The sequence below is a fragment of the Crassostrea angulata genome, chromosome 8, assembly GCF_025612915.1.
Source record: "Crassostrea angulata isolate pt1a10 chromosome 8, ASM2561291v2, whole genome shotgun sequence".
Classification (NCBI taxonomy): Eukaryota; Metazoa; Mollusca; class Bivalvia; order Ostreida; family Ostreidae; genus Magallana; species Magallana angulata.
In genome coordinates, this window is record NC_069118.1 from 25,253,063 (window position 1) to 25,275,330 (window position 22,268).

At 32.5% G+C, this 22,268-nt stretch overlaps 3 protein-coding genes across 4 annotated transcripts; all 3 read right to left on the reverse strand.

Annotated features, from left to right (window-relative positions):
- Positions 1–2,041: 2,041 nt before the first annotated feature.
- On the reverse strand, positions 2,042–6,759 carry LOC128160310 (uncharacterized). Its single transcript, XM_052823607.1, has 6 exons — positions 6,640–6,759; positions 4,654–4,748; positions 4,119–4,354; positions 3,789–3,933; positions 3,236–3,397; positions 2,042–2,751 (listed from the first exon to the last, which is right to left on the reverse strand). Exons 2-6 carry the CDS (start codon positions 4,736–4,738, stop codon positions 2,717–2,719), a joined length of 663 nt encoding a protein of 220 aa, XP_052679567.1. The 5' UTR covers positions 4,739–4,748; positions 6,640–6,759; the 3' UTR covers positions 2,042–2,716.
- Positions 6,760–6,856: 97 nt separating this feature from the next.
- Positions 6,857–10,940, reverse strand: LOC128157907 (uncharacterized). 2 transcript variants are annotated; one of them, XM_052820565.1, is made up of 4 exons: positions 10,902–10,940; positions 9,807–9,929; positions 9,210–9,362; positions 6,857–7,816 (listed from the first exon to the last, which is right to left on the reverse strand). In XM_052820565.1, the coding sequence occupies exons 2-4, from the start codon at positions 9,901–9,903 to the stop codon at positions 7,602–7,604; spliced, it is 465 nt and encodes a 154-aa protein (XP_052676525.1). In that variant the 5' UTR covers positions 9,904–9,929; positions 10,902–10,940; the 3' UTR covers positions 6,857–7,601. The 2 variants fall into 2 exon arrangements, with proteins under 2 accessions (XP_052676525.1, XP_052676523.1); XM_052820563.1 differs by having other exon boundaries at positions 10,888–10,936.
- A 902-nt stretch (positions 10,941–11,842) lies between these two features.
- Positions 11,843–21,963, reverse strand: LOC128157906 (uncharacterized). Its single transcript, XM_052820562.1, has 5 exons — positions 21,886–21,963; positions 20,486–20,542; positions 19,875–20,086; positions 17,589–17,757; positions 11,843–12,114 (listed from the first exon to the last, which is right to left on the reverse strand). Exons 1-5 carry the CDS (start codon positions 21,899–21,901, stop codon positions 11,870–11,872), a joined length of 699 nt encoding a protein of 232 aa, XP_052676522.1. The 5' UTR covers positions 21,902–21,963; the 3' UTR covers positions 11,843–11,869.
- Between the last annotated feature and the right edge of the window lie 305 nt (positions 21,964–22,268).

Genomic DNA, 22,268 nt, shown 5'->3' on the forward strand with positions numbered 1-22,268 from the left:
TGAATTTTTTAACTGTCTTACCTACACATAAATGTGCAAGAAAAAAACTTTGGTCATATAATGCCAAGATTGTAGAGATAAATTGCTAAATATATCGTTCCTTACAGTTACACACCATCCTTTTGATTCGGCCATGCTAAAAAAACCACAGGATATATTTTTAGAGTCTCAAAAGGACTAGGGGCGATTGCTACATTGCAGTGCCACACTGTGGTAATAATTTTTTTTTTTTAATTTATTTATTTTTTGAGATATTGATTGTTATAAACAAAGAAATGGCATTCAAGCGGGAAACTTTTACATCGAAGCATTAAGAAAACACAATTTTTTTGGGTGAATTTGGCTTAATCTTCCATACGAAGAAATCCGAGCAAAGAAACGACATTTACGACGGAAATATTTCACCCAATCTGTATATGTATCTATCTGCTACGTCAAAGAACGCAAGATTGGGTTTTATGCAACGAGAGAGAGAGAGAGAGAGAGAGAGAGAGAGAGTCGCTCAGAGGCCAGTAGCGACATGCAGCCAGGGCTGTATTATGACCCTACCGACGCGGCATGTACGATTTCTGTGGCAAATGGTTCCGTTAGATGGTTGTTATTTTCAGAATAAAAAAAACTTGAAAATATACTAAATATAACAGATAAAAGTCTGTTCACATTGTTTTATTTAGATAAAAATGATTACTATACATTTACAGATATCTCTTACTTTAACGTATACAAATTTTAACATGCTATTGCCGATAAAACTGCAATTCCACCTTACCATATCAACCACCCCCCCCCCCCCCCCCGGTACTGCATACTGTCTTCTTCTTCAGAATGAAACGCTTAAGAATTCAGCAAAATAACCCAATTGATCAAAAACCATCCTTTGCGTGTATAAAATCGACTACAGTTCAAGCTCACCTTTATTTATTTTTTTAAAAGATGATCCTAAGTCATGACTGAATTTTTATCCTGCGATATCAGATATATAATTATAATGGGGTAAATAAAACTCAATTCAACATACTAGTATATAATGTACAAGTTGCAATCGCACTTTCTCGGACGTTTCTATCAAGGTTTATGGAAAAAGCGAAAGAAGTTGCGATCGGTGTGACACGGTCGGTGAAAACTGTTACAAACAGAAAACAGAAGCTGGTGATAGCACAGGTGCTTGTGGACTGGACCGTGCACTACCCCCCCCCCCCCTTTTATATTTTTTTTTTCAAAATTTTTTTTTTATTTCTTTTATTAATTATCATTAACAACCCCTTATATATGTCTTCAGTCGAAAAATAAAAGAAATATCACGACTTGGTAGCATTTTATATTGTTATACTTTCATGTTAAATACCGAAATCTGATTGGTTAAGACGCAGTTAATAATATTTACTATTACCCTCAGCGTTAGCAACGCACTTGGCAACGGGTAACATTAAAAAATGTTACATGCGCGAAAATTATGCGCGTACGGTTCGCTGTAGAATTCACGTTATTCCTATATAAAAGCAGTAAAATTTTCTTAAAAATTTTAAAAAAGACATTCAGTATAACAAAATAAATAGTGCCTGTTTGGGAGGATAACAGTTGAAATTGACACCCCTCAAAAACCATTGTCAACCTCCGCTTCGCGTCGGTTGACAATGGTTTTCTCGGGGTGTCAATTTCAACTGTTACCCTCCCAAACAGGCACTATTTATATAATCACACTCGTTTCCCCTATATAAACGAGTGTGATTATAAAATGCTACCAAGTCGTGAGTTTTCTTTTATTTTTCGGCTGGAGACATATATAAGGGGTTGTTAATGATAATTAATAAAAGAAATTAAAAAAAATTGAAAAAAAAATATAGAAAAAAAGGGGGGGGGTAGTGCACGGTCCAGTCCACAAGCACCTGTGGGTGATAGCCGGGCAATTCTCTTGTCAAAAGGAAAGGCGTGACCGATTTTTAAGATAGCCGAATGGTTGTGGCCATTTTGGACGTTATATTTATCTCCTGTAGAAGAAGAGCTTAATTTATATACAGATGTGCCATAAATGTATTCACAATAAAAGGATGTTTTTTGTATAGCAGAAAACAATTTAGGGATGAAAAATTCTTGAATAAAATGTTGACTATTCGGTCGCGTTATGTATTTATAATCTGTTTGTGGAAGAGGGATAATGCTTTATTTTCGTTTTTGCATCATATTACATGTAACAGCTTGCTTTAATACCGCTTCGTTTGAGGTAATTTAAAAAACAAATTTAAAACACACAGCTACATGTAAAGCAAAGTGCAAAGAAAACAATTAACGGTGAACATTTTTTAGCATGCTATTTGCTGAGATAAATTACGATTGGTTTTTTGGTCTCATATCATTTTAAAAACCATGTCAATGGCATATTAGGCTGTAATCTTGATCGTACATAGAAAAATAGTTTTATTTTAATAAAATTCCATACAAATCAAAGTCCGTAAATTAATCCATGAACATTTGTGTGAAAGAACGAAGATGGCCGCTAAATGCTTCTTCGGTTGTCTTTTTAACATGTTGTTTCCTTCACATCAACGACGTCATCTTTGTATTGTTTCGTTTTTTGTTCTTCGGGTTTTTTTTTCACTTGGTGGTGCATCAAACTTCTGCTTTCACGTTGTCTTTGTCTTTGTAACTCTTTATCGATCCCATTGGATGAGCACAATAAGAGATCGAAATCTGGGATGGCATAGGACATCATCTTTCTCTACAGCATAGCTAGTTCGATTTCTATTTGTGGTTCTGAGAATAAAGGTTTAAAATACCAATGATGATATCGGTCAAGTTGGACATGTGAAAATATTAATGTAACTCGACAGTCATAAGTTTTATATTTACCACCACCAGGTAAGTTCAAATTTTAGAACAAAAACCAAAGTACATGGATTCGTTAATGTTATTGGATATTTTTCACCAACCAAACGTACATGTATGCGGTACGAAATTGTAAAAAAGAACTTGCTGTGTCGTTATCATAAGCAACAGGTTAGATGGAAATGGTTCAAAGTGTTGAGTAAGTAAATAAATTCGTCAATTTTAAAATTAAGGTCAAATGTGCATACAAAATTTTATCAAAGACATTGGAAAATGTAAATTAATGTTTAAAAATAAATTGCTTGGGTGATACCCGCCGCAAGCATATATATAAAAAAGTTAAAATTATACACGGATGCCATTAAATTGTGATTAATCATTATGATATTTTACATCAATTATACATTCTTACCCTTGTGTCTACTAGCAGATCTTTTTTTAGAATTCGGACAGGAAACCTGTCTAAACACTCGCCAGCAGACAATGATGATACAAACAGTGACCAAACCGAGGACACCTGCACCAATGATAATCCACATGCCACCACCAAACATTGACCCTTTGTTTCTGTTATCTAGTTTAAAAAAGTCGAAAAAATGTAAGAGAGAATGAAGTACCAGGGCAAACATCCAAATACATGTATATCAAGATTCGACACGGTCGAGGTGAACAAGACTTTCAGAAGCTAAAATAATTAAAATTATTACAAATATTAGGTAAATGTAATACAAGAATTTTCGATATAAAACTGTAAATATCTATTTTTTTTAACTATTACTTAATGAGGTGACATTGCCTTTAAGCTAACAACAGCTGGTCCAACTTAAAAACAGACAGAATGACAGACAAGCTGGAAAACAAACACATCATTATACGAGATATTTGGTCAGACAAAAGATCTGTCAGACGGATAGGTAAAACTACATCCCATTTCATATGTCAGTTTATGAAACATCTTTACTTACAGTCAGATTTCCTTTTAACAGTGATCCACAGATTAAAACTGGCACCGGATGTTGGTCTGCCATCACGGTCATTAAAAACTATGTACAGTGCTTCTTCTTTAGGTCCGCAATATTTATCGCTTTGGTTTCTATCACATGTTATTTTCTATAATAAAAATAACGCCTTATTTTCTATCTATCTTTTTACTTCTTTTTCTCATATGCAATATAGGAAAAAGTGAATATTTTACTATATAAAAAATATATTACGAAGATATGACTAAATTGAATAGGATTTTCAATAATAACTATAAACTTTGAAGAAATCTTTGGTTAAATTATTATACACACGTTTTCAGTGACACCGCTGAGAGATGTTTTGATCTGGATTTCGACTGCACAGTCAGAGTCGTTGAAATAAAGCGGAGTCACACAGACTGAATACTTGTCTGAAGTGTCATCACCTCTTCCTCTAAATCTGAAGTAATCGCAGTAGGAATCTACATCTTTTCCATTGTACCTAACGTATCTTTTGTCATCCTCCTTAAGATCTTCAGTAAACGAAAGGCAGTCATTTCCGAATTCATCTGAAATTAAGATTTATTAATATATAAAGTTAAGATTCTCTCTCTCTCTCTCTCTCTCTCTCTCTCTCTCTCTCTCTCTCTCTCTCTCTCTCATATCCTTTCTTTTTATCTCTTTATCTTTCTTTTTTCTCTCTCTCTTCTGTCTTTCTTTCTCTTTATCTCTTTTTTCACTTTTTCTCTTTATCTCTCTCTCCTTTCTTTTTATCTTACTTTTTTCTCTCTCTCTTCTTTCTCTTTCTTTCTTTTTATCTCTCTCTCTTTCTGTCTTTCTTTCTCCCCGGCGATTAAATGCAACATACATGTATTTTGATCTTTGAACCCTACAGATCGGTGTGAGATGGTCAAAATGGCGCTGATTGCCAATACAAACGATGAAACGATCATTTTTTCCTGTCTGTAGAAAAGAAAGAACAAAGGAAGAGAGTGACACTGGACAAAAACGCATACTTTATATTAATAATTTGTAGAGCTGGGATACATAATAGAAATGCACTGGTAAAAATGACATTTTTGAAGTCCTATTTTCTGCAATTTCTATTAATGCAGGATCAACACTTAATTGTTGTATGGTCATAACACGAGACAAAATTGCTGCCTTATGGCACAATGGTACGCTACGCCAATGAACATTTACATTTAAAAAATTACTCATCAAATTGAACAAATTAATGCCCGTAAAAACTTTTATGTATAAATTGCTTTAAATGATAGTATTGGAATACCTACGACATATTTAGGTTTATTCTACTTTGTTTTTATCATCAATCATGGCAAATGCATAATTCCACATGAGAATTCAGTTATACGGTATAAAAACTTTCCGAGCACATCTCTTTTTCTATTTTTCATCCAAAACCTAAGAAATCATTTTTTTTGGAAAACAGGCTACAGGGTCCTATAATGTGTTTGGATAATTCCTCTTTTCAATGAACAAATGCCTCTTTTTAATACTAATTATAAGCTATTAATAGTATCTATCTGATATTGACCCCCCCCCCCCAACAACAACAACAACCTAACTCATAAACCTTAATACATTGGAACGAATAAAACTAACACATGCGCTCGTGCAGCAGCTAGTTTACATGCCACCAATTAACTGACCTGGTTTCATGTAGTAAAAATGAAATGTTTCATCACCATAAAATGTTATGTGATTTAAAAATGTGACGAAATTCACAGTCTCACGAACGAAAGACTTCAAGTAGACTTCAAACTTCAAATATACACACACAAAAAATACAGATAACTATATAATAGGTAGAAACTTAAAGCATCTTTAGTAATGTATAATTAACAATGCTGTATCCGAATCCATCTATACCCTAAAATTTCTATAATGCTTAATATCATTGTTTATCAAATTTGCATACGGCGCGCGTGCTACTCTTTTTCTTCTTACTACCCATGTATCTTAACTTCAATAGGAATTTATTTGGCAATAGTATATTCAAAAATATTACTATGGGGACATTCGGGAAATTCTTGACAGTTATATATAAGGTCAGTGCTATTAACAAAGATTTTCAACTAAAATTCTTAATTATCTCCCTTGAAACAGGGAATTGGCCGTTAGGGTAAAAGTCCAACCGTACTTATTTGAGTTGATTTTTAATTCATTCCTAAGAAATTTTCTTCTCACAACATTTACTAATCTTTGGATATGGAATGCGCACCCGCATTGTACAGATCTTTTGCAATTAAATACATACATGTTTACTACATAAATCATTTTTTAAAGTACTAGTGTTATGGAGAACAATCTGGACCGATAGTAAAACATGGTTGATTAAACTTCGGTTTTGTCTGAATGTAGACCAATCTCGATACTTTTAAACAGGCAATAATAAACAAATTATTCATTTAGAAGTAACGAAATCAGGGCAATTTTTAAATGTCCACTGCATGGAACAGGATAGAGGATATTTGTAACGATTTATTAATAAATGTATCCTTATATGTAAATTTCCCTCGCCGTGTATTGTTGACCTATACATTGAGGGTAAAGATACATTCATAAGATATTACTAGGATGATTAAATTAAATAAGCAGTTACTGTGTTATAATTACTTTGTTGATTATGCATATTTATGTATAAGTAAAAATTACCTATGTTTGTTTCAAACGTTGAAGCATAGTTACGTTTGTTACAGTCAAAAAAGTTTAGTACACAAATCTGAGAAACATACATATTCTGTATTATACGATACGCATAAACTTTGAAACTAATTAAATCAATAGGCTTTACATACATGTAGATGTATATCGAGGTCAAAACACGTACCTTCAACGATTGCCCAATAATACCTTTAACGTCAATGTGCAATGTGCGGACATAAGTATTTAAAGAACCCGGTGTGAAATATACCATAATTCATTCTTCTTAAGCCGGGAATGAAACAGTCAGCTAAGTAAGAAGTTAAAATTCTGTGAGACATTATGTCCGGTTTAAAAACTGAAAAAAACCCCGCAAAATTTGTAAAAATGAATTTGAATGGTCGTTAACGCATATATTTTAAATGAAATGTATCTCATTAAGGTGAAATACTTTGTTTAAAGAAACGTATTTGAAAAAAAAATAATTTATAATATTCATTATTCTTTACAAAATGGTAAGTTTATGGCCAGATATATTACATTTAAAACTTTAAGGCAGATCTTATGCTTAATTTGTTGACCATGCATCCCCTTATAAAAACCAGTATTATTGTAACCAGTGTTGTTTATCGAAATGTGTAAGAGTCAATTCGATCTTGTCATATTGATATATGTTGTTTTTTTTTAATTATTTGAAAATACACGTTTAAAAACAAAATTTTTGAATTTAACAAATTTACAAGTTGATAATATAAGATCTTAGAAGTAACAATGTTGATATCAATGTAGCTGATACAAAAACAAGTAATTGTACGAGTTTTATGCATTTTATACATACATGTAGGATGTGGCGAATCCTTAGTCGTATAGCTGTTTAATTAGAATTATCACATGTACATAAACAAGTAAAAATCAGTTTCTAGGTGTCTTTGATACATTATTTATACATGTACATTATTCAGTACGTATTCGGTATAACGATCCGAAATTTGTGTTGCGGGTATATTAGTTAAAGGGAATTTTGGGGCGACCACTCGCGAGTACCCGCTCTGTCGAACACGCCTCTAATTGCATCATGTTTGAATTCGCCACAAAATATAGTTCATAGAATATAAATACTGTGTAGTATCGTTGTTCTAAATGACGTGTTTATTCGACGTAGCCAGCGTTATCGAAATACACGTGCATATTGTTCAGATCCACATATGTCTCTTTGTCTACCACTGATCGTCGGTCGTCAGTACCCAAGGATGACATGTCTGTAGCTGGTGCATACTCGTTTATATCGACACTGCAAAAATTATCGAGTGCGCTGGTGTATCTTTCCGGTTGTTCGGGATAAGTGACAAAAGTGAAATGCAGATCTTGAAAAAAAAAAGAATATTGCTTATTATAATGTCAATGGTGAATTTAATGAACGTCGTCGTCGATTACATTACATTCAAAAAGTTGACATGTCGCTCAAGACGTTGCAATGTCTCGCAATTTTTTCTTAAAAATGACAGATTGATATGCTTAAATCCATTCATTGAGGATACGTGAACTTTATTCTCGGTACTTTAGCTATTATTACAATAAAGATCACGAGAACAACTAGCAATGCTATTTGGTTAAAATTAAATGAATGAAAGCAAGTACGAGGGTTGTCCCAAAATAGCGTAGACAAGTGGCGTTATTCATTTTATCGAAGACAAAGGAAGATGAAATTTGTTCCACAAAGGGTACAAGAAATTTGCATTCAAATAATGTTTTAAAATCGAATATTGTGTGAGATTAAATTAGTGAAATGAAAGCATGTTAGATCAGAAATTCGACATGCGGCGCAATGTCAGAAACAAAAAGTTAAAATCAACATAATGAATTGAAAATTGGGCGGAAAAGTACTTTTCGAATGAAAAAAATTCAAATAAAACATACACTGATATTTGATAATAGTTCTATTATTTACTCAGAAAATGTTTTGGCTATAATAATACTTTTAAATATTTTATAGCGCGTTTTGTGACAATTTGAAAAGTTAAGTAGTAATAAAATGACGTTGTCAGCGTTTAAGGCGGCGCAGCATTAAGTGATACAATTTTGTAAAGACCATTGAATAAATCCTAAGCGGCTTTGGAAGTAAATGAAATTAACAAAATCGATGAGAAATGCGTTTTATGAATAAGAAGTGAAACAACATTCAAAATATTTGAAGAAGTATGATGACAATAAGTGGAAAAAATAAACCCCGAACTATATCAATGGACGTCAAAATGTTGAACAACACATTTCGGTAAGACGGACGTTAGACAACAAGTAATGCAGGACAAGTTTGGAGCCGACAGATCGTTTGTACTTATAAAATATTAAAAAACAAACAAACAAAAGTAGAAATACATATTGAATGTACATGTTTAAAGATATTATTTTTTCTAAGAAATTTTCGGAAATAAAACGTAAATGTTATCGTAAACGATGTGGAGGGTTTAGGAACAACGTAAAACTGGAAATTTTCGACGTCGCACATTGCGCCGCCTGACAAAACTTGTTGTTACTAATTATTCATTTTCTCTAGAAATAAATAAAGTACAGATTTGAACTTTTCAGCATTGTTTGCCAAAGGGTCATTGAAGAAAACATAGAAGTCTAATGAAATTGCAGTGAACAGGTTATTAATTATGTGTCTTGTCTACATTATTTTGGGACAACCCTCGTATATCAAAACGACGACGTAGAAATAAAAATGTGTTACAACGGGACCAAAACGCGTTTTCTTACCTGTATCATTTGTCGGTTCGGGTTTCTGATGTTGATTTGACTTGGGTTTTGCGATGCAATACCATACAACAATTGCAAAGAGTGAGACTAGTATAAGGTAACCCAGCACAGAAGCGAAGATTATCAAATGACTTGTGTAGCTGTCTTGTGTAACTGTTTTATGTCAACAAGAAAAAAGAAATTGCAGAAATATGACAGAAATGATTAATTAGTGATCAAAATTGATATTCGATTACATTTGAATTAATCAAGTTGTGTTTAGATATTCGTAAAAGGTACCTGATGATTATATGTAATAAGAGCTTGATTTGAGGCAGTATAGATATTTTTTTTTTCTTAAAAGAAGCAGTTTCTAACTGATCAAGTTTTATCAACTATTGTAATCATAAGGTTGAACTTTTGAAATTGTTTACGTCAAGATATAAATAAAAGAAAGTGATTCATTGTATTATACCCCCCCCCCCCCCCCCCCGAGTGTTTCTTCTACATGATAATGCATATTATGTGCCCGTCTATGGGAATGTAAACTTTAGATTGTCATTGAAAAAAAATTATTGTTCTTAATTATAAACTCAAACTGATAGAAAATTTACTCACATGGTTTGGATTCCTCACAACGAACGATGAAAATGTTAGAGAAACCAATGAAGAGGCAGGTAACTAACATTGATGAAAAGGAATCCATGATCGTCATAGTTATGTATGCTTGTAAACACTGGTCTAAAAAGAAGCACAAAATGTTTGTACAAAGGAAATATATGGTCAAGAAAATGATTAAGTATATAAGAGATATTGCATTATTGAATTCATTTAATTTTTTTTCTTACTTAGAGACAGAAAATCGAAAAACAAAGTAAAATAAAAGGACATTGAAGAATATCATTAATGTTGGTTAAAAAAACCTGAAAGGAAGAAGTAATTCAAAGAAAAATTGAGACTTAATGTTGTGATGATGTCTTTGTTTTCAAAAGTCCTTAATATGTAAAGATATTATTTAAAAAAGATATATTTGATAAGAAATTATTTAAAAACATTTTTAAAACATTATCCTTTGAATCCTTCAATGTGTTATGTTTAGAAGTCAACATCGTGTCGTCATTTCTATATATCTTAATGATATATTAACATCCTGCATGAATATCAGCAGTATCCCCCAGTCTAACTAAGTGCATCTACGAATTAATGTCAATAAACTATCAATGTATATTATATACTTTCTAATCCCTACTTACACGGAGAAATTCTGGTGAATAAAATTTACAGCAATTTATCAGAAATTGAGATTTAAAATACGTCGACAAGCGTAAACCTTTTTTTACTTCCTCTTTCATTTTGATAATTCCTTTTCATGGCGGAGAGACATTTATTGTTACTACCCTAAACATTCTCGAATTTTATACACGTTTATAATTCATAGACTCCAACATTTTGGCAAGATGAGAGGTGAAACACGATCTAGTTTAATGTATCCTAAAAATATGTCTCAATAAAGCACTATACTATAACGTTCTACAAGACCCAGGGGTTTTTTTTACAATTTTAGAACCAAATTTTTTTCTCGCCGTTTTCCTTTAAGACTTTTAACAGATAACTCTTTCCTGGAAACTGACAAATAGACAATAAACTCCAAAATTGATAACATCCAAACATCTGATTTCAGAAAATACACACCTAATACCTGTATTTGCTTACCTCCAAGTGTACACTAGTACTAGTGGAATCACAACCTTGTGACGAGTGTGATAATTTTATTCAAGGTTGCAGTAAGCATTAAAAAAAAGGCTACACTGTTTGGTTAATCTACCTTTGTGTTGCCTACGATGTGTTTTAAGTCAGTGTTTGGTCATATTGATAAAGATACACTAGCTCAAGTACCAAATGTTTAACATGATAATAGTTGAATTTACTAAGTATTGCTGTATGATTTATTTTTCCCTTTCTCAAACAAATCATGCACATTACATACCTGAGTAATCTATATATTAAGGCATGCATGCAACAATTGCCAATTTATATCATAAAAAGTACAATATCATTTAAAGGAAAAGATCCAACGTCTGTAATCAGCAAGAAAAAGCAAAACCAAAAATCAAAACTAAAATACGCTTCAAACTAACAATTTTAACTTGAATATTGAGAATGTGTATTAATATATTGAATCTCAAAAAAGCATGTTTTTCGTTGTTTAAGATAACGGTTACGTAAACATGTTTTGTCAATGAAACCTTAAAGAAAACTCAAAACATACGCTAATATGGATTTTTGTAACAAGCGGGTCCTCTAACGTCTAAAATTATTTTAAAAAATATCTACATCCTTAAACTGGAACCGATTTTATAAACGGAACATGTAAATCTTCATAGTATATGCAGAACAGAGAATGATATAATACTTGCGTATATACAGGTATGTATATAATTAATTGTTATCACAACACAAGCTAGCTTAAAAGTTTTTTGTTATTCAAATACTTTGTTTGACAACCAAACAATCATATTACATAAGCAGATTTCAAGAAAGCTTTCTTTCCTTCCAAAAAAGAAAAAAATCATTCTTTTAAACAGACATTGAAATATACATCATATTTAAATTGAAAGATATGTTCATATAATAATTAATTTCTACGTTAACACAACTTAAAATGGTCGATGAAAACATCACTAGTAGGATTTAGCTGGCTCGAAAGAAGAAAACTGTTGAGGTGGAGGTGCTGTCGGATAGTTTTCGAGAGCTGGACTTCCAAATGAGAACGGCGTCGGCGTACTGCCGTCAGCAGATTTACCCATATACTGAGCGCGTCTCTTTTTCCGCTGCATATAGATGCAGACAACAGAAACAACTCCGAACACCAAGAAGAAAAACAGCGGTATAAGGGTTCTTAATAGGATGGTCAGGAGTTCCCAATCTGTAAGAGTTTTAAATGAAGCGGTTAACAAATTTAATGCCTCGATGTTATATTAAAATATAAACATGTTAATATATAAAAAAGTCGAACAAATATTATTCTTTTAAAAAACAATATCTTTTAATAAACAATTTCTTATTTTATTTTTTTAAATTACACTGTACACATCCTTTCTTGTCTTAAAATATTAAAATTATGGTATCATTCATTCTTAAAAATGAAAATGAAAGACGTTTTTCGAACCAGTATTGAGAAGTCGTCTTAAAATACAACTAAATCTTTACAAAAGAGAATTCTTATACTAGTAAGGTATTTGTTAAGGTCTTCCGTTTTCAACGGAAGACCTTGTACTGATTCTGTTGGTAATTCTTTTTATTCTTTTTTTTCTTCTAGACGTTTTTTAAAACTCAAATATCTTGCTTGTTTATTGTCCTATAAAGTTCAAATTTTCAGAGCATATTGGTAGTTACTATTTCTCAATATCTAAGGAAAATCGTTGAAAACGACACTTCCGGTACCGAGTTATTACCCTTTTTCCCAAAAATATAGGCATTCTTGTGCACGCAAAGGCTCTGAAACCGCTCACAGCATGTGTTAAAAAGTCACAAATCTTAAAAATAGAGAGTTTGAACGTTGTCCTCCGAGTTTTGTTTTTACAATTTTCCTCCTTTAAAGTTTCAAAAAATTAATTTGAATTTGTCTTTCAAAAAATGCTGATTTTTGGTTGTGTTTTTGTTATGTAGCTCTTTAGTTTAAAAATTTCTCTAAACACATATAGAACAAAATATGTGCAAAATATCAAGGGCTTTCACTTGACACCATTGAAAAAGGGCTGGCCCCTTAAATTAGGGGCCTAGAGCCCTTAAAAGTCTTCGCTTTATAGCTCAAAAATGGTTTATATTTCGCTATAGCTGTCGATAGAAAAGTTGTTCATTATTGTGTTATCAATGTCGTTACAAAATTATTTTGTACCGGTAATGCGTAATAGGAGTGTAAAAAGCTTGTCTTGTTAACATGTACCTGTATTCATTTGGCAAGTAAGCGAATCGTCTTCGTGCGCATAACGTACATAAATTAACAGCTGAAAGTGTACCAACATATACGGGATGCTTTAATTCATTTGAAAAAGTGTCTAAAAAGTATACGTGTACATGTTTTTCTTACAGCCTTTTTTTGGAGTCACCTCTGTTTAGTTCTTATAGTGGACAACCGTTAAGAAAAACAAAAACGAGAAAATATAAACGTTCTTTTTCTTATCTAGTGAGATACATAAACTAGGTTTAAAAAAAAATAACTTCCATGAAATAGATTTGAGTCATTTTACTGCAAGCATTTCAAATCGACCTAAATTCTTAGTTGTGTGCGTCATTACATATAACCCATCTCGCCCGCGGCCGAGAAAATCGATCGCCGAGGTCGCGGCTGGACTACCTAGCGGTCAGCGGTTATCTAATACACAAGAATCGCGTCTGTCATATGTGATTTTATTTAGCCGCAAACACAAGAATCGTACACAGTGAAATTAAAGCTTACTCTTCCTAATTTGAATTAAACGATAGAGTGTCGATAAGAAATCGTTCTGTTTCATCATAAAAGCAATGCCATTCTCGAACTGAAGCAGTGTCAGACAGATAGATCAACTGTGGGATTAAAGGGGGAAAAAACTTATATTAATTAGAGTTTATTCATCATACTGCAAACATTGTAAATCTTCCTGGGTTCTGAGCTCTCTATGTGTGTAACGTAAGTTATCCGATCCCTCATCCGCGGCCGAGGAAATCGGTCGCGGCTGCACTACCTAGAGGTCAGCGGTTATCTAATAACAAGATATATATACAAGAACTGTTTCAATTTTATGTTCTTAAAGTTTGTTCACCTTCAATTTATTTAATTAAACATTAGAATGTGAATTGAGAAGCCCCTCTAAAAATTGATAAAAGCGATATTATTCCAAATCAGAAACATCATCAGACATAAATCAATAGTGAATTTGTAATTCTAAAATGTTCTAAAAACTATACATGTACTAATAATTTTATAGATAAACAACGAAAAACCACAAAGATTAAACCTTAAAATGAAGATCACCCCTAGAACATAGCCAAGGAGATCCCGCGCGAGTGGACAAGTGATCCGCGGTAGCTTCGTGTTCTTCTACATGTACTTTATCAATCGTGCATGTTTATTGATATTTTGTACGATTCCATCTATTTGTTTATTCGAGATGTTTTATAGATATCGTAGAAAGTAGTTGACGTCTTCATAAGGTTGCACATAAAATGAGAGAGAGAGAGAGAGAGAGAGGAGAGAGAGAGAGAGAGAGCTCAAAATTGGAAGCATTATTTAGCCGAATTTAGAAAACGAAACAGTCCCCAAACGTTCAAGGCAGGATATAAAAAATCAAATATCAAATTAACACATGCGGTAGAGACAATTGCAACTTCTCTGGCCTTTCCGGCAAGTTTGGAAAAACACCTTGAGTGTATTATCATAACCGGATGTTAGAATTTTATACAAAATGGAGTCGCTTCCCATTAAAAAAAGTATCGGCAAGAAGTCATGTATGTCGTTTCTGTGTTATATTTTTAGTGTATATTGATACCTTTAAAGAAGTATAGCTCGCATCTCAACAGATCAAAATGTGTTGTAATTATATCAAGTTTTATAAAAAGGGGGTTGTCATGGACGCCTAGGTAATACATTCGAAGTGTTTTTCCGAGCTTGCCGGAAAGGCCCGCGAAGTTGCGATTGGCGGTAGAGGCTGACACGATAAAAGAATTGTCCAGAATTGAGGAATTTAGTGATTATTTTTAGAATGTTTACATGGTTTTTAAACAAGATTTGTTTAGATTTTATCGGTTTCATGATCACAGTGCAAGGGCTTTATTTTTTTCAAAATGTGGCGAAGACCTATTTTTGGCGACTACTTAACATGTGTACATTTTTCTCCTCAATGTATCATATGTCACTTTCCCACCCGTGTGTTTATTCGGTCAGTCTATGCTAAGTCAATCCACTCCACGTGCGACCGAAAATCTCCTGTCGCGTCAGCGCACATAGCTCATAATATTGCCCCCGGGCTGCAGATCAGCAATTATTGATAAATAATTGAGTAACATTTGGAAGGGTGCTTTCACTGCAGCGGTCAATTGTTAAACAATAAGTGTCTAAATATTCGATGCCAATCAACCTCACATTAAAGGTGCGATATCGTAATCTGAGAATGTGGCTAAACAATTAACCTGTTGAACACGCTAAACTTCTATAGTTGTGAACAGAATAAAATATATATTATCAGAGACATAAATAACTTAATAAGTTATTTATGTCTCTGGGTTTATAAGTTAACAGTTTTAAGTCAAAGATTAAATAAAATTTGTTCTCAGGATTAGAATGATTAGTAATGATATACGACTACATTAAGCAATAAAGTCGGTCGATCGTTATTAAATCATCAGAGTACTGCAAGTGTCGACAGTTTCTTATTTTTTTAAAATAATTGTAGTAGTTCAATTGACTTGCAGACTATAATATAGCGACTTTTCTGCCTTCCAAAAATGTATGCATTTAATTGCGATAGATATTTGTTCTTGGGGATTTTACTTATTGTTACATGTATATGCACATTGATAAAAAAAATCATTGAAGTTGTGTAGTATGAGGTTGTCATGCAGATTAAGTGACCTAAAACTCAGCGGAATATTTTATTTTTCATCTAGCTTGTCAAAATGGGAGATTGTTAACTTGTAGTTTGTTAACTCTGAAAAAGTCTAGAACAGAAGAAATAAAGTCTTTATAGCTTTCGCTACATCTTCTTATTTATGTGTACGCGTACATAAAGCTATTTTAGATTTTTTTTTTGTATAAAAAGTGTTGTTTTTCCTTACGTTAAATTTAAATCTATAGAAATCCAATATCTACATGTAACATCTCAAAAGCTTTGATAGCTTACCGCTTGGAAATCATTTAGTGATGCAAATTGACAAATGCCCATGAAAAGACATTATTGGACCCCAAGGGTTTCTTATCCTTTCCGACGATGATGAGAAGAACTCAAATGTGCATACAAATCATACATTTACATGTATATTTATATGTGATGTGATAGAAATAACTGAAAAATATAGGGGTTTTTTTGTGCCGCACAAAACGGGCGAAAAGGATTTTTATACCCCACGAAAATAAATTAAGGGGGGGGGTGGTAAATAAAAATCACCTTGTCCGTCCGTACGTCATGTCCGGTCTATATCTTTCTGATGGAGAAACATTGGAAGTGTTCTTACTTTATATAAATATTACTGATTACCTGACGAAGCGTCATGACCTAAACCCAAGGTCATTTGGACAAAGTAAAGGTCACTGGCAGGAAAAGTGCAAAATTTGTTTCTGGTCCACTTTGGAACTTCTTACTTCACACAAAGATTGCTTATGACCTGAGGGTGTGTGATGATTTGTCCCCAAGTCATTTAAGGAGAAACATTGGGAGTTTCTATTTCATGTAAAGATTCATGATGACCGATGATGTGTCATGAACTTGACCCAGGGTCAGTTGCGCAAGTTCAAAGTCATATTAAACATATGTCATATCTTGTATTAATGGAAATGAGTAAAAGCTAGAGTTTGACATAAAGATTACTTGTGACCTGTAAATATACCCTGCCTTGTCTGACTCACTAAAGAAAACGAACCATCCATTATTCTCTAATAGAGAAATACGTGAGTAATGACTTCTTTCTTAGCGGGGATATCATTTGTGAGCTTGCTAACAGTACCTTTTAGATGGTCCAGTGGAAGCAATGCCCCCTTTCTCTCAACCAAAATTTCCCTTAAGTTAACGCTTAGAAAATTTCCCCCACCGCCACATCCACACTTTTATTATAATTAAATTAATTATATACATGTACATAAATGATGTACTTTTTAAAGTTATCCTAAACTTACAGTAAGTTAAACGAAGAACTTGCCTGGTATGAAAATAATACTTTGCAATTGAGTCTCGTTTTCGATTTCTTGAACTTACTATTATCATATTGATAATCCAGTATCATTAAAAACCATTTCCCTTCTCCTTACACTCGCCAGGTTCTGATAGACCTGTATCAATAACAGATTATTTCCACTTGACCTCCACATTTGCATACAATCTAAATAAACACCTACTTAGCAAAGATATGCCTTTATCTGTTTAATGAGTGGTGCAATACTCAATCTAGAGGTTACATAGAAAACAGGCATGGATTATTTTTTTTGGTCTCCATTTGAAGAGTTCCAATCAATTTTCTAAAGCTCTAATTGGTAAGAAGAAATGGTCGTGTAAAGATGACCTTTTATCAATACAGGGTCTGTCAGGCTCTGACAAGTGTCAGGAGAAGGAGATGTTTTAATCAAACTGATGGACAATCCTTTCGCGACACGAAGTTGCGACGGAAGACCTACTCGTTGCTTTGCAACGAGCTCGGCTCTAGTTTTCTTACCTATTTTGTCATCCTCTTTTCCTGGCAACGTTCCATTTTTTGTGTACAAAATCAAATTCAGCAAGGCATCACTAGGTGACTTGTTGTCACGAGGGCTAAATTGTATGTGCAAAGTTCCGTTCGGTTTCGTACAAAATGTCTCAGCTTTATTACAGGTGAATGTTTCCACCTTTAAAACAATAGTGAACAATGAAACATGGCTAAAATCAATTTTTATTTTGATAATTGATAACCTGAGGGAACATGGCTAAAATAAAAATTTACTTTGATTATGACTTGAGGAAAATGAAAATGTTCTGTTCCTTTATATGTACATCATTATGCTGATGTATTATAAGATAACGATGGAAATCATTGCATCACATATTTGCAATATTTTCACTGAGGGTATTTTTCATACAAGTATGCAGAAAAATAATAACAATGCTAAATCAAATGTTATCAATTAGATCGTTGCTGAAATCTTTACTGTAGTCCAAAAGTATATGTATTCAATTCGAATGTCCATTTAAGAGTGTCATTTATGTTTACTTTTCGCTGTTCTGTAGTTGTTAACGATGCGCAGTAGTTGAATGATAATTAGATTTCAATTTCTATCGAAGACCTATTTTAGTATATGTCTGTCTCTTCCTTTAATACCTTTCCAGCAAATAAATCTAACTAATATATCATCATATACACTGGAAAAGCTCGTGATTCAAAATGAGCCGAGATCAACATATCGCCCAGCTTTATATATAGTAATAAGTATGCGCAATATGTTTTGGTCAACCCAAAGAATTTTATTCTTTTAAACATTACTAGGGACAATTTATATATTGTATAAGGAATCAAGCTGTCTATGTCTTCGTTAAAGATAAATGAACTTCTTGCAAAATTGTTAACATGTGTTTGGCCAAATGTGCTGTGGAAAGTATAGCAATGCGTGTCCATATTCAGAGGAAAAAATGAGGCTTTTTTATGTTACACCATGCCAGTGTTAATTTGCAACATATCCTCACAACAAAATTTGTTGATGGATGTATGAACCACCATAAAGCCGATAAACATCCCTGCCAATGTTGTTGAAGAGAAAATGTTCCCCTTTTATAGAGCTTTGAATTAGCACTTGGTTCATTTCATTCACTGATATGGTGTGACACAACTTCTTATTTCTACAGCATATCGAGAAAATCGACATAATAAGTGAACAGAAACAAGTCTCAAAAGGGGAATTAACTGACCAGAAAATCAAAGAGTTCGAGAAGTTCTTTAGTCATGTGGATAACCAAGACACATTGCCCACTGACACGGTTTAATTTGCTTTCCACCTAAAATCAAAGCCCGGGAATATATCCCAACTTAGCATATTTTTCAGACTAAGCACGCCTTAATTAATATGCAAAAATAACTTTGTTAGACTGAATTATTATTGTTTTTTGTGCGTTTACCCTAGTTTAAATTTTTAAGGAAAAAAATTATATAATCTGGGTATCTGCCATTTTGAATCGCCATGTTGACGTAATCAACGCTCTTTGGGGAAGGCCAGCAATTAAATTTTTTCAAACTTAGCACACTTAAGATATGATAAAATACAAAGCTGGATCATTTCATTATTGTTCGTCAATAATAAAAAGACTTTAAGAAAAAATATATAATTTGATTGTCCGCCATTTTGAATCGCCATTTTGTGCAACAACAATAGACACATTTCAGATATCCGGACGCTTCATCTATCCGGACGATTGGACTTGGGAACGAAGGCGTCCGGATAACTGAGGCTCCACTGTGTGTGTGTATATATATATATATATATATATATATATATATATATATATATATATATATATATATATATATATATATATATATATATATATATACTTTAGAACATCCATTGTCACCTTTAAGTAAAGATCTCTACGTTAATAAATTAATGATTTCAATTGAAGATGTTTCAATTTTTTAGTTTCTTTTGATTTACTTTTTGATGCTTATGTTACTTTTGGCTCCGCAGTAAAATATTTTACTCAATTTTGCGATGTTATAACCTCTGGCAGTGAAACTTTAGGTTGCCCTACAAATTTTTATAATGTTAGACATTGGTTAAAATTATTCGATAAAAAAGAAACGGAAATTAAGGGGGCAAAAATAACATGAGGACAAATATATACAAATACACTAACATAATTATGTATGACGGGACGTGTCAGTTAATTAGTTCAGAGATACAAAATGCAAACAAATATACATTTGTATTAAAGTTAATGACTGACTAGATGTCATTACAATTCGTATGTTAATTACCTGCCCAGATTTTGTATCATTTAATAGGAGACTGACGGCACAGTTGGGGTCCTGAAAGATTTGGTTTCTGATGCACAGCATATGTTGGTCAGTGCTCCTGAAGGTCATGTCATTACAGGAAACATTGAGGGGTGCCGATCCGTTGAAGGTGATGACTTTATTTCTTCCAAATGGTACATCCTGATTCACGTCGCAGTCAACTCCTAGAGCTTCTGAACACATGTAATGAAGTAAAATGAATGTGTATGTTTATGTGCAAACAAATTAGATATAATTATTTAAATCGTCATTTGGTTTTCTTTTTCATCGCTATCAACAATGATTCCATCGGAGAGAAATACTCAGTAGCTGTATAACAACTAGTATCTTTTCAACCTTGATCACGTTTAACATTTGAATTTTTCTCCTTCCCAACGTACACATTAAACTACATGTCAACATGTTTATAACAAAACACATCATCCAAACGTATATTGAGCTTCATGATAAAATGAACAAGGGAAATGTTAAGATTCATGTTTAAATGCAGGTGTTGCGTAGTTACATAATTGCTAATTGCTATTAAATGTTTAAAAATTGCAAAATTGAGGTTAAATGAGATTGGATTTTACCCGCTCTTGTTTCTCGTAAGCCAAAGGTATAAATTATGACCACCACGATGCTGATCCCTGTAAAAGACATAACAAAGGGAAGGTGACTCTATAATTGTATGAATGTAAAATGTGGAACCATTATTGAAAAAATTGTTCAGGCAGTTGAAAGACTCGCGTTTAAGTTCTTACAGTATAACATACTATTATAAAAACACGTTTGCGATGTAGATAAATTCCAAATGTAAATTTTTAAGTTACAAGTAATCATAAATAGAAGATACATGTTTCAATATATTTCTAAATGGTCAGCTTCTAGTCTTTTTTTTTTTTACTTTATTCTTCAATATAGTTAAATTAATTTCAAATAAACTTATGTCGTCTAATATAATATAGAAATACTTTGAAAATTAAAAGCAAGAAAAAATAATGCGTAACGCTTTCGATATTAGTTATCAAATTCCTGATTTGTCTTTTAATATTGCACTATTTATTTATCCGACAAAATGTTACTACAAAGGGAACACCGTCACTAACGGAGGTTTATGGTGATGCAAAATATCGTTCATACTAATTTTATTAATAAATGAATAGTTAATCAAACGTATCAAACCTAACTTTGTTTTATTCTATACATGAACAAGTCTACAATTACCCGTGATCATATTATACAAAATAGTAGGTTTTTACATCTAACTTCAATACATTGTAGAATAAAAATGGTCACAGCAAGTATCCATACTAAGGAAGTCTCAATTTGAAACATAGCATATCTGGGTTTTAGAATAATATACACGAATGCATTTCAAGTACTGTGTACTCTTTAAACTTTATAGAGTGCGTCTAAAAAAATTTCACAGTATATGTTATGCTATATGCAGTTATAACAGAGAAGTTTCGATCGACAACTTGTACGTGTATCTGTACATGTCAAATACAATTACACGTTCAGGATATCATCTACATTTCACTACGATTATATTTCATAGACATGTAGGTGTGACGTAAAAAGAATGTCTTTTCTTATCGTTCAACTTGATCTACAATTCAGGAATGATTAATATGTTAATTTTTTGCAATAATAAAGGTTATACAATGCAAATTGCGTACTTTTAAATTTACGGAATGAATTTCAAAATCATTTTATTAAGTATCATTTTTCAATTAAGCTGCTTTCGAATGTTTATTGATTTGCAACATTCTTTATTTGGGCATCCGTTCAAGATGATTTTGAAACCTCTCATATTTAAAGTTAATATATCAATAGTTTATATTCAAAATTACATACAATGTTCTGCAATTTAGAAATATAATTTAGGCTTTAATACTAAGAGTCAATATAATGTATGCTATTTATTCATAGTACATTTATCGGTTTAAAAAAAAAAAACATAACAGTCTTCATTCTTCTTATCTCTTACCCAACGGCGATTGCATATTAAGTCCGTATTGTAACTTGGAAGCTTATGACTCTAAACTACTTAAGTGATAAACAGTTGCTACATTTATGTGGGCATGTGCACTCAATAACAATTATATCATTTAAGGATAATACGAATTAATACTATCAACCCGCACCGCATCTACATGAAGGTCGTTATTAAGGACGGTTAGATTCAGTAATTAAGTGATTACTTGGACCCTTTATAAATCTGTTGAATCATTTGTTGTTGCTGTTGTTGTTGTTGGTTTTTTTTTTTTTTTTTTTTTTTTTTTTATTATTAAATGATTAATCTTTCAGTATGGTTTATTATCAATGTTTTTTTTCATAATTTTTGTTAAATCAATTTATTTAGCCATTAAT